General features: G+C 36.0%; 1 protein-coding gene across 6 annotated transcripts in view; it reads right to left on the bottom strand.

Annotated features, from left to right (window-relative positions):
- SEC24B (SEC24 homolog B, COPII coat complex component) overlaps positions 1 to 17744 on the bottom strand; it is a 90361-nt gene that overhangs the window by 23359 nt on the left and 49258 nt on the right. For 4 of the 6 annotated variants that reach the window (XR_007125195.1, XM_047718189.1, XM_047718192.1 and 1 more), the window contains 4 exons: positions 12487 to 12567; positions 9654 to 9877; positions 4232 to 4416; positions 1522 to 1624 (listed from right to left, as the gene is read on the bottom strand). Coding sequence is in view for 5 of the 6 variants with exons in the window: in XM_047718189.1 (XP_047574145.1) it covers positions 1522 to 1624; positions 4232 to 4416; positions 9654 to 9877; positions 12487 to 12567 (593 nt within the window). In the remaining variant the exon portion in view is untranslated. The remainder of the gene's footprint in view (positions 1 to 1521; positions 1625 to 4231; positions 4417 to 9653; positions 9878 to 12486; positions 12568 to 17744) is intronic. The other 2 variants (XM_047718190.1, XM_047718193.1) reach the window with 1 other exon arrangement.

Below are 17744 nucleotides of genomic sequence, written 5' to 3'. Positions count from 1 at the left end.
GGCAAAGATTACAAATTATGCTATGTAAAAATAAACCTATAAATTTGTTTCAGAGAGCTTCTGGAAAAGGAAAAGGAAAGAAAAGATTTGGGAAAGGAACTTTATTTTTAAGAAATTTAGAAAATACAAAAAAACACTTAGAAATCACATATTATTTTATCTCCCTGAATTAATCCCTGATAACATTTTAGTATATTTCCTTCTGGCACTTTTTTCCTATCTCTACATTATAATTATGTGTTTGTATTCAATTTCTTTCACATATATAGTTTTTATTACACAAGTAATGACATAATACTTATGAAAAAACCTGAAATACAATTAACTGAAAATGAGAAAATAAAGAATTGGCCAGAATTCTACAGCACAGAGAAAGTTACTGTTGCCAATTTAGTGTATACTTCCAGAAGGTATCATGATGGCATCTGTGTTTAGACAAAAATTCTCACCTATGTATATGGGAAATTAATGATCTTGATTTAGAGATAATAGCTGAAACAGTATTAGAGGTGATCAAACAGTATTTACTAAGTGAATAAATTCAAGGTATTTACTGCACATTTATAATTATTTTATTTTCTATCCACTCTGCTCCTTTCTATGTATCCTAGTTAGTACGCAAGTTAGCTCCATGAGGACGCTTACTAACCTTTGTATTTAGCACCTAGCATAATGGGTAGTTTATACACATTTTTTTGGATGAGTGAGAGCAAAAGAAACTCAGTAGCATTAAGAGGTATAGAAAACCACGGTAATAAAAAAATCTGAGAGTAATGCACCTTTTAGAGTACAAATAAAATATATCTGCAGAAACTTAATTTCTGAAGTTTAGAGATTTTAAAGATAATATTTGCATAAAATATCAGAACTATATGTAAAAATCCGGCAGGCTTAGTATGAAACCAATAGACTATGGAAACTTAAGAAGTGTTTTCATTCAGAAGACCTGAAGCATTTGGACTTACTATTACAAAAGTTATTTGTTTCATAGAATTAGGAACCAGCATACAGTTCCTCCACCCCCAAGTGGACAACCGTTGGTGCAACCTTTATGTTTAAGAAAGACGCCTAAGGTTTAACTGTAATGGCCTTTCCAACTTCCAAAACCATTAATCTTTCAAAGTCCAGCTCAGACCTCATCACTCATAGCAAACCTCTGCTACTGCACCCAGTACTATAATATACTCCCTGCCTATAAGCACCTTGTAGAATTTGGTTAGGTACATGTATTAGTTACCCTGTACTGTAGTTATTTCTTTTTATATCTTTGTCCCCTGTTAGATACAAATTTCTCAGGGGCAAGGTCAATGACGTAGTTATCTCTCTATTTACCAGTGCTTGGTTAGGGCCTATTACAAAGCAGGTAGTTAGAAAATGTTTGCTGAGGTGAACTGACAAAAATGATTATTTCTAACTTAAAAGATAAAAGATGAAAAAATCTCCAAGAAAATATACAGTCAAAACACACTGCACATAAACACACATCAGTACCCACAATTATTTTAAAATATGTTACTTTACCGTCAAGTCTCTGAAGGGATGTAACAACAGTCCTAAAGGAAGCTTAGCTTTATTCAGTAAAGCCTGTGTCTGCGGAATATTTGTCAAAGTACACCGAAATGAACTGCAAAAAAATACAGACAACACAGACTTTAATAATGATCAGAAAATACATATATACTATAGATGCAGATAATCAAGAGAATTTAAGGGCATAAATGAAAATCGTTTGGGTGTTATATAACTACAACTAGGAAAATCCATATTACACTAAGCAGGCATATATACAATATAGGTCAAAAACCCTAATTAAGGATTCAACATTTTCATGGTGGGAAAGTACAACAGATTTGGGAAAAAACATTATCACTAGCATGTAGAACATAAATTAGGAAGGACTGAAAAGGAAAACAAAAGTGAACAGGAAACCTCTATCTTTAATAATGCTGTTCCTGCTTTACTACCCATTTTTCACCTGCTGAAAGTCCTTTGATGAGTCTCTTACTTTGAGACCCATCAAAATTATCGCTTCTTCTGAAATCACCATTCCCTCCAATCACAAGTCAGAAGAAACGATGTCTTCCTCTGTGCTCTGAGATCAGTTTATGCTTCTATGGTATCATTAGTCTGCTTTGATTTAGTTGGCTGTGTACCCTGTCTGTCTTTTCCACTTGAGATTGTCATCATTTTGTTCTGTGCCATCATAGCACTATCTCTCTCTTAGAGAAAGTGTTCATAACTTACTAAGTACTCACTTACTTATTTAGTGTTTATAACTTACTAAGTTTTAAGTTAAGGTCAGTAGACACAGAATCAATAAAGGAGCAAAGAGGTAAGCAGGAGAAGTACTGGAAACCAGGAAAGGAATTTTAAGAAGAGCAGCTCACAGTATGTTGAGATATCCAGACATATTTGGACTCCAGGCTGGTGGCGTTACTTGAACACTAAGATGATCCCTGCTTCATGACTTCTGCATTTGCTGCTTATGTAGCTTGCACATGCTTGGCACTTGCTTCCCAGAGTCATGTGGTTTGCTCTCACACTTCATTCAGATCTCCACTCAGTGTTAACTCTTTGGGAAAACCTGTCCTGACTGTTCGACTGAATACAGCCAACCTCCACTGGCCTCACTACTCCCTACTTCACGGTAATATTCTGACATTACATTACACAGATGCTGTATAATGTATGATGCTTAACTTAGACATTTTGACTGTTCATAGTATGTCTTCCCTAATAGGATAAAGGTTGCAAGAGATAGGGAACTCTGTTTACTGGTTCATTCCTGGCATCTAGAAACAGTGCCTGGCCCTTAATTTAGAAGGCATTCAGTAAATATTTATTAAATAAATGATTTACCTTTATATGTAGGCACTATTATTATTCCTGCTTCACAATTGACAATATTGAAAATTTGTTAAGAAATTTGCAGAGTCTTATAGTTACTTATCAGTGGAACCATGGTAAGAACCTGAGTCCATCCAACTGTAAAGTCTACACTCCCAAATACTATGCATTGCTATTTTGGTAAGAGAGGGACTTTCACAGAAAACACGTAACTGAGTAGAAGCATACACCATCCACTATCTATGACATATATAAACACTATATTCACCTACTTAGGCAATGCCTAATCTTTCAAAATAGAAGGCCCAAATCCACATACTCATAGACCTGACAGCAACTTATATTCATAGGAATGGGCAGCTGTTTTCCTCTTAGGATCAATGATTGTACATTTTCACAGCAAAGATCTTGACACTGCCTCAGGCACTGATGGGGGTTGGTCATAGCGTGTGGCAGAAGGAACTCCATTTCCTGGTTTCTATATTGGAAATCTACATAAGATTTTGACTGAAAAAAGAGAAGTTTACAGTTTTCTTAACAAGCCAGGAAACTATTGCCCTAATAAAGAAAAATACTAGCTGTAAAGAGGAACACTAATTCTCCGAATGCGAGGAAGAAGACACATGTTCTGTGAATCAGAGTTTACTTTATGAGGAGCAGAAAGATGTTTTCTAGGAAGCCTCTGGGTGCGTAGGAATATCCTACTCTCGGGAGAAAGACGTATTGAAAGCAGACAACAAAGGAGAAGGCTTGGTTTTGAAGGTACTGTGAGGTGCGTGGCAGAACTAACTCATCCACCAGGAGGAAACACCTGGGTTTGGTGGCCACCAGATGCCAACAGTCAGCTAACCTTCTCCATGAGGTGAGGAAATATTCAAGAAAGGAAATCCAAATTTAAATCCAGGCTGGATACGGTAATGGTCTTACATTCTATGCTGTGTGGAAAAAGGAAACTCAAAGACAAACCATTTAAACCTGTTCTTGGGATTACGTTAAGTGAAGTCAGAGTCCTTTTTAAAGCAGAGATCGAAGGGCATACATTTTTAAAGATTCCACCTTATTTAAAAGACATCAGAAGTTATTACTAAGTGAGGAAAAAGAAATTTAAGAAAAATAGAGTTAGATCTGGGTTCTTGATTCCTTCACTCAAAAAAAAAATTTCCTTGCATTAGGTGATAGGGAATAGGATTGATAGAGAGATGAAGGCAGGAACAGGACCTAAAATGAATTTTATAGCTAGAACTTCTGTACAAAGTAAAATGGAAAATTCCCCATTAACAAAACTTCCAATCAAGGAATTAATATATCACTTTTACTAGGTTTGAAAGTCAAGCATTTCTGACAAAGTGTATCATTTACTAAAGATCATAAAATAAATACTTACTCTGGGCTACAGTTTAATTTTTTGAGGTCTAAGTTTAAGTTAGGTACAGGAGCCCAAACAGGAGTCACGGGTAAAATATTCCTCTCCTGAGTGAGGTTTATAGGTCTCAGACTTTCTGGTTGTGGAGAACTCTGAAGACTCAGACCTCCCAGACCAGAGGACAGCTGGTTCATACCAGGATACTGCTGAAAAAGCAATTCAAAACAAAACAAACAAAAGAACAATATAACGAGCATGAATACAATGTACTATACTACATATAGGATTTTAACATACTGAATAAGTAAGAATATGAAAAAATTTGAACCTGGCTTGGAAATAGAATGGTTTTAATAGGGCAGCTCAATTTAAAGAAGTCTTGAAAAAAAAACTCAAAGCAAAATAATGAATACATTTAAATCTCAGCACAGTTTAACCTCATAACAAAATTTCAGCAATGTTTTTCAGCATTAAGAATTTGGATTCTGTGAGGCAGGATAAACGTTTTTTTTTTCCAAGTTTTTTCAACAATCAATTTTCAGGATAATGAGTTGATGGCATAAAAATGTATAATCATATTCAATGAGTTCTGCTTTATTTTTTCTTTATTCTTCTGTTATATTTTTAGTATTATTATGAATTAACAGCTTTCTATGAACTCTAAGTGACTTAATGAGTTACAGTTATTCATTTTGATGCTCAAACTACCCAATTTTTGGCCAGTGAAAAGACAGATTATTTAGTAAATGATAGTGAACTTAGAGCTATTTTTTTGGGAGGAAAATGAGTTTATTATTTACATTATAAACCAAAATAAAACCTTAAATAGACTAAAGATGTAAAACTGAAATCACCTAAGAACTCAAAAAATTTATAGGGGGATTATATCCTAATCTAAGGTTGAAAAGATTTTTTAAAGGATACAAACAAAGGAAAAACAAAAGAAATCATAATATGGGGGCACCTGGGTGGCTCAGTTGGTTAAGCATTGGTCTTTAGCTTAGGTCATGATCCCAGGGTCCTGAGACCTAGCCCTTTGTTGGGCTCTCTGCTCAGTGGGGAGTCTGGTTCTCCCTTTCCCTCTGCCTGCCACTCTCTCTGCTTGTGTTCTCTCTGTCAAATAAATAAATAAAATCTTTGAAAATAAAATTAAAATCATAATATGACTATATAAAATTAAGATATTCCTTCAATGCCAAAAAATACCATTAAAATTAAAAACAAATGTCAAGGTGGAGGAAATATTGCAATGTGTATCAGACAAACCAGAGGACCTGAATAATTATGAAAGAATATGAACTGGGACTTTAGTAATTTATGACTAAATTATAAAAAAAATATGTCTACTTATAAAAAATAATTCTTTTTAATAAAAAATAATTCTTGATGAACTTGGTAATATAGAGGAATGGGCATTCATATACACTTCCACTGCCTTCTACATAGCTCCATGTAAATATCTACTAGGCATTTTAATTTAACATGGCCAACTCGATTGCCACTCTTAGACGTATTTGTCTCTCTTCACCTTTGAAGTAAACGAACTATCCTCTACCCAGTTGCTCTGCCAAAAACCCAAGTTATCTTTTATACGTTCCTTTCTCTCAACTACCGTAACAAATCCATCAATAAGTCAAAAGACAGACATTATCCATCCACTTTTCATTACCTTCAGCGATAACTACCTTAGAACAAAGCACAATCATACATTTCTGTGATTATGGCAAAGCTTCCATTTGTCTCCTTGTTTCCATTTTTGTTTTTTAAGATTTTATTTATTTGACAGACAGAGATCTCAAGTAGGCAGAGAGGGAGGCAGAGAGAGGAAGGGAAGCAGGCTCCCTGCTGAGCAGAGAGCCCGATGGGGGGCTTGATCCCAGGACCCTGGGATCATGACCTGAGCCAAAGGCAGAGGATTTAATCCACTGAGCCACCCAGGCGCCCCCCTGTTTCCATTTTTGTCTTTTCAGAAAATTCCATCCCTAATCTGTTCTTCACATAGCAGCCCAAATGATTCTCTAAATAATGTAAATCAGATGTATCATTCCATTACATAAAATCTCCAATGTCTCCCCTTCAGACTTGGGATAAAATCTAAGCTTTTGACTATGGCCCTTCATTACCTCTGATCTCATTCCTATTACTCTTTTGTTTTCTTAATTTCCCCCTCCCCGACAATGTCAGAGTTCTCGGTCAGACTTGAAAACACTTTAAAACAAGTCCTTGGCAACCTCCAAATTATTCTTGGTGACCCTGATACCCCTCTGGCCATAACCGTGAACCAGAAGGGCATATAAAAAGTCACCTTTAAGTGCCTTCTTTTAAAATTAGCTTGCTAATATTAATCTTAGATTAACATCTACAATCTTTTTTTAATAGATAGGTGAGAATTTAAATGTACATCCTAGCTGTGTGTTTAAATTACTATTGCTCACTGACCCTGAAACTAATGTCCAAAAAACTATTTTAAATTCAGATTAAATAAAACCAAATTCCTTAGATACATATATCAAGTGTGACTTTGGTCTTCTTTTGCACAAGTCCCTACCATTTAAAGAGAAGGAAAAAAGTGCTTAATTTTGAACTCTAAAGACTTGTATTCTCAGAACTAAGCCTGGTCTTGGACAGATGATTTCACTTATCTGAGTCTCAATTTCTTCACCTCAATATGAAAAGAAGATAACTACTATAAAAAGGTCAAAATTCCAAGTGTTGACTAGGACATACAGTAACTGGAACTCTCGCACACTGTTAATGGAGGTATAAACTGGAACATCTGCTTTGGAGAACTGTTTTGCATTAACTTGGAGAGTCTGGATACTCCATAGCCCAGCAATTCCACTCCTTGATACATACATTCATTTAAAAGACATGAACAGAAATATTCACAAGAGCACTATTCATAATAGCCCCACACTGGAAACATACCCTAACGCCCAGCAACAATGGAACAAATAAATAAACAACTATATTCACATAATGGGGTACATGAAACCATGAAAACGAATGAACACAGTAAGCACACAGTAAGCATATGGTTGAGCCAAAGAGTCTAGGCAAGAATATACACAGCTATTATTAAAAACAGGTAAAATTAATGTGCAGTATTAGAAGTCTTTCAAGATAGTTACTAACTTTTGTTTGGGGGTTAGTGGCTAGAAAAGGCATGAGAAAGGGCTCTGGCTGTTGGTTACATGTGTCCAATTTGTAGAAAGGTATCAAATAGTATGATATTGATTTATTTAATTATGCATAAATAGAATACAGATGTTTCAATAAAAAGTTATAAAAAAGGAAAGGTGTAAGTCACTGATCTCTAACAGTATAAAGTCTAAAGCTTTTGCTTCATGATGCTCATTTCTCCCGTGATTAATCACCAGTTACTTTTTAGTATGCGCCTGTCTCCTTCATTCAAACTCCTGTGATCCTTCCATTGGAGCTAGAGTATAAAAAGGATGGAAATTACAGAAGGACAGAATGAAGTTATTTTTATTTTTTTGAAGATTTTTATTTGACAGACGGAGACATAGTGAGAGAGGGAACACAAGCAGGGGGAGTGGGAGAGGGAGAAGCAGGCTTCCTGCCGAGCAGAGAACCCCCGATGCGGGGCTCGATTCCAAGACCCCGGGATCATGACCTGACCTGAAGGCAGATGCCTAATGACTGAGCCACCCAGACATCCCAAGAATGAAGTTATTTTTAAAATCTAGTATAATAAATATTAATTTTTACTTTTAGTCCAAGGACAATCTCTTAACTTCTGCAAAATAAAATGGAAAAAGAATACTTTTGGAGTTCCTCAGTGGCTCAGCTGGTTAAGCAGCTGCTTTTGGCTCAGGTCATGATCTCAGGGTCCTGGGATTGAGGCCCACATAGGGCTCTCTGCCCAGTGGGCAGTTTGCTTCTCACTCTCCCTCTGTACTCTCTGTTTCAAATAAATAAAATCTTAAAAACAAAACCCCAATACTTTCCATTCTACTATTTCAAGGGTCAGCAAACTTTCTCTGTAGAGGGTCAGGTAGTAAGTATTTAAAAGATTTATTTATTTATTTATAGATTTTATTTATTTATTTGACAGAGAGAACACATGCATGGGGAGCAGCAGGCACAGTGAGAAGGAGAAGCAGGCTCCCCACTAAGCAGGGAGCCTGATGCGGGGCTTGATCCCAGAATCCTGAGATCATGACCTGAGCCGAAGGCAGACACTTAACCGACTGAGCCAACCAAGTGCCCATTTAATCTTCATTCTTAGTGTACCATAAGATGAATTTTCTGTAAGTTTAGTCTACTAAGAACAGTTTTTCATTTTAAGTAGAATGCTTTACCATTTCAATTGTTTTCTTACATTTTACATTCTTAATAAATATAAATGTAAGATACTTACTATTCCCTATATTAAATTGATATGGCATTTAAAAGGTGACTCCAAAAAAGGTTGTATCAGAATGGGTCACTTTGTTATAAATGGGTCATTATATATATTATATATAATAATAATATAATAATATACGATATTATATATCAATATAATATATTATATTATTAAATAATACAATTCATATTCTTTTTTTTTTAAGATTTTATTTATTTATTTGACAGAGAGAGATCACAAGTAGACAGAGAGGCAGGCAGAGAGAGAGAGAGAGAGAGAGAGAGAGAGGGAAGCAGGCTCCCTGCTGAGCAGAGAGCCCGATGCGGAACTCGATCCCAGGACCCGGAGATCATGACCTGAGCCGAAGGCAGCGACTTAACCCACTGAGCCACCCAGGCGCCCCTACAATTCATATTCTTATATATTAAATGGGTTGTCCAATATATATAATAAATGGGTCATTTATTGTAATAAATATAACTACTGATTAGCATTTACATTTATGGAGACTGTTACCAATTTCAGTTCTATGTCACACCATGAAGACTTCTTTGATCTAAGAGTTGGAACCAAAATTCCAAACCACATTTGTAACATCATTTTTTTTTTTTTTGAGGAAAGAGCCAGCTTAATATTACAGACTTTAAAAAAAACTTAACATTTAATTTCCTGATTATAAAAGAATAATTTAAATAGTAGAATGGAAAGTATTTTTATTTTTGTTTTTAAGATTTTATTTATTTATTTGAGACAGAGAGTACAGAGGGAGAGTGAGAAATAAAGAAATAAAGAGCAAGGCTCTAAAAAATAAAAGTACAACAAAGGACAGAAAAATCATACCTAATAACTTGATCCAGATTTAACGACTTTAAAGATTTGATATTTATATTTCTTTTAATCTCTATCTATGTACACACAAATACACACACACACACAAACTGGAACCAAAATCTATGTACGTTTCACCTAGGCTTATCTGTATTCGCACCTATGATCCATTTGAATCACCAGGGATTTGTGAAAATTGATAATAGTTTGACAATTCTAGAATTGCGGTGTCTTTATACATACCTGAGCATACGGCTGGAATCCAGAATACCCTGGGCTACTGGGCGCTACTCCAGAGTTAGGTGGTGCTGTAGCATTCTGATAACCGGGCTGAAGAGTTGGGTAACCATACCCAAATGGCTTGGCCATTTTTGAAGGCTGAGGAGCAGAAGATGCTGGAGCAGGAGCAGCATCAGGTTCAGGAGCGGGATCAGGAGCAGGACTGCTTGCTGATGAGGAAAGCATATCTAGCAAAGGGAAAAACATGGTGTTAACACTGAAAACCAGGACTCTGGAAACAGCTGGCTCCTGGGCAAGGCATAATCTTTGGCATTTTCCTTTTATAAACCTTTGACTAGGAGAAATTGCAAACATCCAGAAATTGTAAACATCCACAGAAGTAGAGAGAATAGAATCATGAACCCTCTGCCCCCTTTACTCAGCTAGAAGTCTGTATTATTTGCAGAGGCAAAACTGAGATTATGAAAGACTAGTGTATAGTGTTTAGCTTCTAAAACAATGTCTGGTATGTAACAGATGCCAAATAAAATTTAATGAACAAATGTTCTTCTATTATTTAAATTTAAAACAAAAAACTACAGGTTCCTGGTGGCTCAGCTAAGCATCTGCCTTCAGCTTGAGTCATAATCCTGGGGTTCTGGGACTGAGCCCCACATTGGCCTCCCCACTCACTAGGGAGCCTGCTTCTCCCTTTCCCTTTGCGGGCCGCTCCACCTGCTTGTGCACACACACTCTATCTCAGATAAATAAATAAAATGTTAAAATAAAAAACTAAAATTTGATTAGAACTGAGAAAAAAAACTGTAGAAAATGTAATCATTAAGCACAAAAATCACAAGAAACCCTAAAAATTACTACACATACCATTATTAATATGTTGCTATACTGTTAGTCTTATTTTAAAGTCAAATAAATCTATATCATATATATGAATTTCAATCTATTTTTCATATAAAAATTGTATTCTTCACCAGGAACCAGACTCTGCAAAAAAATGCTCTTAAAAGTGTATGACTTAATAAAACATATTTTTTAAAGATTCTTCAAGAATCATATCTTTCTACTGACAATATCTATTGGCTCTCATTTTGAAGATATGTTCCCAGACATTCTTCTATCATCTTGTGCTTATTAGGCAAGGGCTGGCTTACTGGTTTTCTGGAAACCTCCCAGGTTTCTTAGGACAAAAATTTAATGTAGTGTCATATCCTGCTTATCTTTCATCACAGTGATGGGAATATAAGTAGAAAGTTCTCTTAACATGCTAACAGTAATTAGCATAAGATATAAAAAGCTGGAGTCATAAATGTGGAGATCTAAAACTTCTCCTCTTTCTCAGGAAAGGGACAATATACCATACATTTCTATAGTCCTAAGTTCTATCCTAGCACCTGACACAGTATTTTCAATTCATTTAATCTTACTGCTCTAGATGTTCACATCTTTAATTCTGGTGCACTATAAATAGCTAGAAAACTTGCCTAAGGTCACTCACTTAGTGTCAGCACAGTTCATAGGAAGATTATGATTTGTTGATGAAATGAAGATGGACAAGCAAATCAAGGTCGAACTTCAAAACTTCAAAGCCACGATCTTTTAACTATCCCATTCAGCATTTCGCTTCAGGTTAATTTTTGTTTTTCTTTTGTTAGGTTAACTTGAAGCTCATGAAATACTATATAGTTATAGTAAATTCATCTTAAAAAATTTTTTTTAATTAAACAAATGGATAGTTAACATAGAGTGTTACATTAGTTTCAGGTGTACAATATAGTGATTCCACAGGTAGTATTCCCCATTTACTGAACGAATGAACTCTTCTGGAATATTTTGATAACAGTGATTGCTTTTGGAACAGTCCCCAATTTCTTACACAAACACGCATCCCTAGAGGAAAAAAAATCCTTATGCACAAAAGAGTGAGTAGCTTATTGAAGTATTCTTGAAACATTAAAAGAGAACTCTATACTAAGCTAAGAAGATGAAAGTTTTCTACTGCTTCATAGCACAATGATAGCAAGATAGTATGTTAAGTCCAGCATATGTCAACTTCAATTAAACTCCATCCTGGATTATTACCAAAGTGGTAAGAAATAAAGAGAAGGGCAGATTACTTGTTCTGTTCATCCTAAAGTTTCGAATCATTAGAAAAAGTGAGAAAAAGAGAAGTCAGATGTGTTTGTCAGTTTATCTGTGATAAGAGACATACAAAAAAGGAAGATCACAATTTAAGATATAATGAAATAATTACTAATTCTAAAACTTAAGTTTGTATTTTTAAAATACTATGCACCACTCCTATTCCTATGTAATGACCAAAATTATTTCCAGATAAAGTTAAAATTAATGCCTCTAAGATCTACCCCCAAGTTGGTTAATCTATTTACCTGGTGAGGCAGCCAGGAGCCATTGGGGGAATAAAGAGTCAAAGACTATTTATACTCAGAGGCTAGTTGGAAGGAATTCAAGGACCTAAGCATGAGAACAGAAACATAAAATTTACTTAAGAAGTTATTAGCATAAGAAAGAAGGGAAAGAGGAGAATTATTTAGCATTAAGTCTTTTAGAAAGAGGAAAAAGATAAAGAGCATGATAACAAAAGTAAAATAATAAATTTTCTTAGGCCTCCCAGAAACAACATTTGTAGTTGTTACATGGCAATTACAACTATTAAATTAAGGCTGAAAAATACCAGAAAATGTCCCCTTTTTTCTGTTAAAAAATACTGCTATATAAAAAAAGCCTGCTAATTATGTCTAATATATGTTGATGTTTGGAAAAAACTGATGGTCAGTAATTTTTCGAGTAAGCATCAAATAAGCACAAAATGAATTACCTGGGTAGCTGCCTCCTTCCAACGCATCATAACTGTTGGGCATTGGAGAAGCACTGCTTGTCGTAGAAGAGCTGTCGACACCTAAAAGGAAAAACCAAAATATCCACTAAGTTTAAAATGACAATGGATCGTACAGCACCCCCTGGCAATTTTGAAAAAGATGTTTTGCTGAACTAGGAAAAATTTTTGACTTTAAACTGAAAGTGACTGATGTTTAACGACCTTTAAAAACCATATGTAAATTTCTGTTCATATGAGTGGGGAGAATATGGAGCTGACAAGTGGAACAAAAATTAATCAGATGATGTGAAGCTATCTTAGAGAAGAACAAGTATCAAACTTTTAAAAGCAGTCAAAAACACAAATATAAATGTTAGATTGATGGAAACTTTACTAGAGTAACACCTCCATGATTGCATTTACCAAATCTCAAGCTATTAAATACATTTTATCAGTATTAGGATATCATAAGATAATGCCATTTTAATGACTTTTACAAGGCAGCACAGCTGTATGAAACCTTAAAAAAGGAGTCTCCAGCTTGGGCTGGGTTGCTACTTAGCCTGCTACTCAGCATTTGTATGCCTCAGTCAGAATCGCTAGTTAGTATCAAAAAGCCAAGAAAGAGCAAGCTTTGGTCAGGATGTAAAGGAAAGGTAACCCTCCTACACTGTTGCTGGGAATGTAAATTGGTGCAGCCACTATGGAAAACAGTATGGAGGTTCCTCAAAAAATGAAACAAACAAACAAACAAACAAACCCAAACAATCCAATCATTCCACTAATGGTTATTTACCCCCCAAAACCAAAACACTAATTTGAAAAGATACATGCACCCCTATGTTCACTGCAGCATTATTTAAAACAGCCAAGGTATAGAAGCAACCCAAATGCCCACTGACAGATGAATGGGTAAAGATCTCTCTCTCTCTCTCTCTCTCTCTCTCTCACACACACACACACACACACACACACACACAGGAATATTACTCAACCATTAAGAAGAATGGCATCTTGTCATGTGCTACAACACAGATGGACCTAGATGGTATTATGCTAGGTGAAGTAAGTCAGAGAAAGATAAATACCATATGATTTCACTTATATGTAGAATCTAAAAAACAAAAACAAACAACAAAAGAGACTCTTAACTACAGAGCATAAACTGTGGTTACCAGAGGGGAGGGGAGTAGGTGCACGGGTAAAACAGGTGAAAGGGAGTAAGAGGTATAAACTTCTAGTTATAAAATTAATCAGTCATGGAGATGAAAGTACAACACAGGGAATACAGTTGATAATATTGTAATAACACCATATGGCAACCCGTGGTGACTACACATACTGTGGTGAGCACTGAGTAACGTATAGAATTGTCAAATCACTATGCTACACACCTGAAATGAATCTAACACTGTATATTAACTATACTTCAATAATTAAAATAAAATCCTTGTTTAGTAAGTCTCCCCCCAAAATATACCACAGCTTAAATATTTATCAACAGATGAATGGATAAACAAAATGTGGCATATCTATATAATGGGATATTATTCAGCTATACACGAGTGGAATACTGATACATGCTACAATGTGAACGATCCCTGGAAACATGCTAAATGAAAGAAGCCAGACACAAAAGGCCATGATTATGATTCTATTTATATGAAATATCCAGAATGGGTAAGTCTACAGAGATAGAGAGTAGACTGGCAGTTGCTAAGGGCTGAGAGGAGGAGAAAATGGCAAGTTACTGCTTAATGAAAATAGTTTCTTTCTGGGATGACGAAAATGTTCAGTTCTACCTAGCTTAGTACTTTCTCAAAGTCAGAACAAGAGAGAAGTGGTGACTGGACAACCACCAAAATGACAGAGCCACACAGAGGCGGTGGTTGCACTATTTGGACAACACTGAATTATACGCTTTAAAATGGTTAATTTCATGCTATGGGAATTTCATCTCAAAACCTTATGTTAAGGGCTGCCTGGGTGGCTCAGTGGGTTAGGCCTCTGCCTTCAGCTCGGGTCATGATCTCAGGGTCTTGGGATCGAGTCCCACATTGGGCTCTCTGCTAGGCAGGGAGCCTGCTTCCTCCTCTCTCTCTCTCTCTCTCTCTCTGTCAAATAAATAAAATATATAAAAAAAAAAAACCTTATGTTAAGACAACATGAATAGGGAATGAATATTCTTTTCAATAAGACAGCCACGTGAAGTAGAATAAAGTTAGACCCCTTCCTTACCCTCCAATAAAATTAACTCAAAATGGGTCGCAGACCTAAATGTAAGCAGCAAAATCTGAGAATACAGGAGTAAATATTTGTGACCGTGATCTAGCAAAGGTTATTTAAATAGGACATCAAAGGCACAAGCAACAAGAAGAAAAGAGTAAACTGGATTTTATGAAAATTAAAAACTTTCATGCTCCAAACAATACCCTCAAGAAAGAAGGGACAATCCACAGAATGGGAGAATATATCTGGTAAGGGTCTGGTATGCAGAATATAAAAAGAATTCTTGGGGCGCCTGGGTGGCTCAGTGGGTTAAAGACTCTGCCTTCGGCTTAGGTCATGATTCCAGGGTCCTGGGATCGAGCCCCGCATCGGGCTCTCTGCTCCGCGGGGAGCCTGCTTCTTCCTCTCTCTCTCTGCCTGCCTCTCTGCCTACTTGTGATCTCTGTCTGTCAAATAAATAAATAAAATCTTAAAAAAAAAAATTCTTGCAACTCAACCATAAAAAGACAAATAACCAAATTAAAAATGAGTAAAGGACTTAAACAGACACTTCTCTGAAGAAGACAAACAAATAGCCAATAAATACATGAAATGATGTTCAACATCATCAGCCACTAAGGCAATGAGAATCAGAACCACAATGGGATGCCACTTCACATGCACCAGGGTGGTTATAATTAAAAAGACAGATAATGCCAAGTTTTAGCAAGAATACAGAGAAACTGGAAACTACATGAGACTTTAAAAGGGTACAGTCATGTTGGAAAATGTCCTGGTGGTTTCTCAAAAGGTTAACACAACACAAGAGTTACCTAAAGACCTGGCAATTTCACTCAAATGAAATGAGAACACAAACCTCCACAAAGACCTGCACATACATGAATGTTAATAGTAGCATTATTCAGATGGCCAAAACATAGAGACAATCCAAATGTCCATCAACTTATGAACAGATAAATAAGTGTGATGTATCTCCACAACTGAGTATTAGCAATAAAAAGGAACAAAGTATTGACATATGCCACAACATGGATGAACCTTGAAAACACCATGTGAAGAGAAAGAAGCCAGTCACAAAAATCCACATATTATATGATCTGTTTATATGAAATGCTCAGACAAATCCAGAGGCAGAAAGTAGATTAGTGGATGCCTAGAGATGCATGTACGTATGCATGGAGGAGGGTAAGAACGGTAAGTGACTGCTAAAAGATATGAAGTTTCCCTTGCGGGGGGCAATAAAAATGTTTGGTATTACATAACGAGTGCTGCATAACTTTGTTAATATGCTAAAAACTCAATGAGTAAATTTTACAGTACTTCAATAAAGCTATTATTTAAAAAAATACATAGCATTCCTCTCTGATCAAGAAGAACTTTTATTTTAAGATTTTATTTATTTATTTGATTGACACAGAGAGAGTGTACACAAGCAGGGAGAACAGCAGAGGGACAGGGAGAAGCAGGTTCTCCCGAGAAGGGAGCTTGACGCGGAACTTGATCCTAGGACCCTGGGATCACGACCTGAGCTGAAGGCAGATGCTTAACCAACTGAGCCACCCAGGTGCCCAAGAAAAACTCAAATGTAAATATCAGGAAATAATTATTCTTGGGAAAAAAAAATGTTAAGACTGTTTACACATATCAAATTATTTTAAAGATTTAAAGTATTAATTTTGTAGAAATAATCTGTTTTCAGGGGCCTGGCTGGTTTAGTAGGGTGAGCATCTGATTTCTGATGTCAGCTCAGGTCATGATCTCAGAGTCCTGGGATCAAACTCTATGTGAGGCTCCAGGCTTAGCAGGGAGTCTGCTGGAGATTCTCTCTGTCTCCCTCTTCCTCCATTGCTCCCCCACCCCAATTCTTTCTCTCAAATGAATAAATTTTTTTTAAAAAGAAATATTCTGTTTTATTTATTAAATAATTTGAAACCTGCTAGCTTACTCTAAAATTCACTTTAGGAAAAGAATCAATGCAAATCTCTATTTTCAACTTTTTTTTAAAATTAAATATTTTTATTTATTTATTTGACACAGAAAGAGAGAGTGAGCGAGAGCAGCAATACAGGTACAGGGAGCGGGGAGAGGGAGAAGCAGGTTTCACTCTGAGCAGAGAGCCTGATGCGGGCCTCAATCCCAGGACCCTGGGATCATGACCTGAGCCAAAGGCAGACACTTAACGACTGAGCCACTCAGGTGCCCCTCTATTATCAACTTGTTAAATAGCAAAGCCATGATAAAAGTTTTAATTCTAGACCACTGAACATCTCAAGTTTTGCTAAAACTTATTGTTCAATTCTAACTAGGTCACGACTTCACTACCAACACAAGTTGAAGTCGTATTTTTTTAAGAGGTACATTATACAAGTTAGTATTTTGAACAGATTTAAAAACACTATTTTAAATTTAAAAACACTATTTAAAAACACTATTCCCTTACCATCTTACAGAATAAAGTCTAAACACCTTTGTGGTATCAAAGAGTTTCAAAATGTGGCTTCCAATTGCCCTCTTTACCTCTTTTTCTCTCCTGTTCCCACACCACTTTCTCTCTCTTACCTCACGATACAATCACACTGATGTTTTCATTCTGCACCCAACATATCATCTTCTCTTATATTTCTGCACCATAGATATTGGTTCACGAGCCTAGATTCTATTCTTCCACATGGCAAATTCCTACTCATCCTTCAAACTTCAAATCCTCCATAAAACCTTTCTAATATACCCATGGGAAATCATTTCCTTTCCTATGTCAGGAAATTTCCTCACCCCTTATTTAATGCACTTCTCAAGACATATTGTGATCACATATGCTTCCCTATCATATGAGGGGTATGCGGAAGAGGCTATGCTACTGTATTAATCTCTGAAGCATGACACCAAGCAATATACACTGCTTTCTGTGCACAAGCTGGCTTTAAGTCCAATGAAGAGCTTAGGGACTTGCCCTCATTCTTGAACCTTAGATAGGACCAGTTTGCAGGTACTTATAAAACACAGAATCTATATTACATTTGCCATGGCTG

This window comes from Lutra lutra, chromosome 2 (assembly GCF_902655055.1).
Source record: "Lutra lutra chromosome 2, mLutLut1.2, whole genome shotgun sequence".
NCBI lineage: Eukaryota > Metazoa > Chordata > Mammalia > Carnivora > Mustelidae > Lutra > Lutra lutra.
This window is presented reverse-complemented; position numbering and strand designations above follow the sequence as displayed.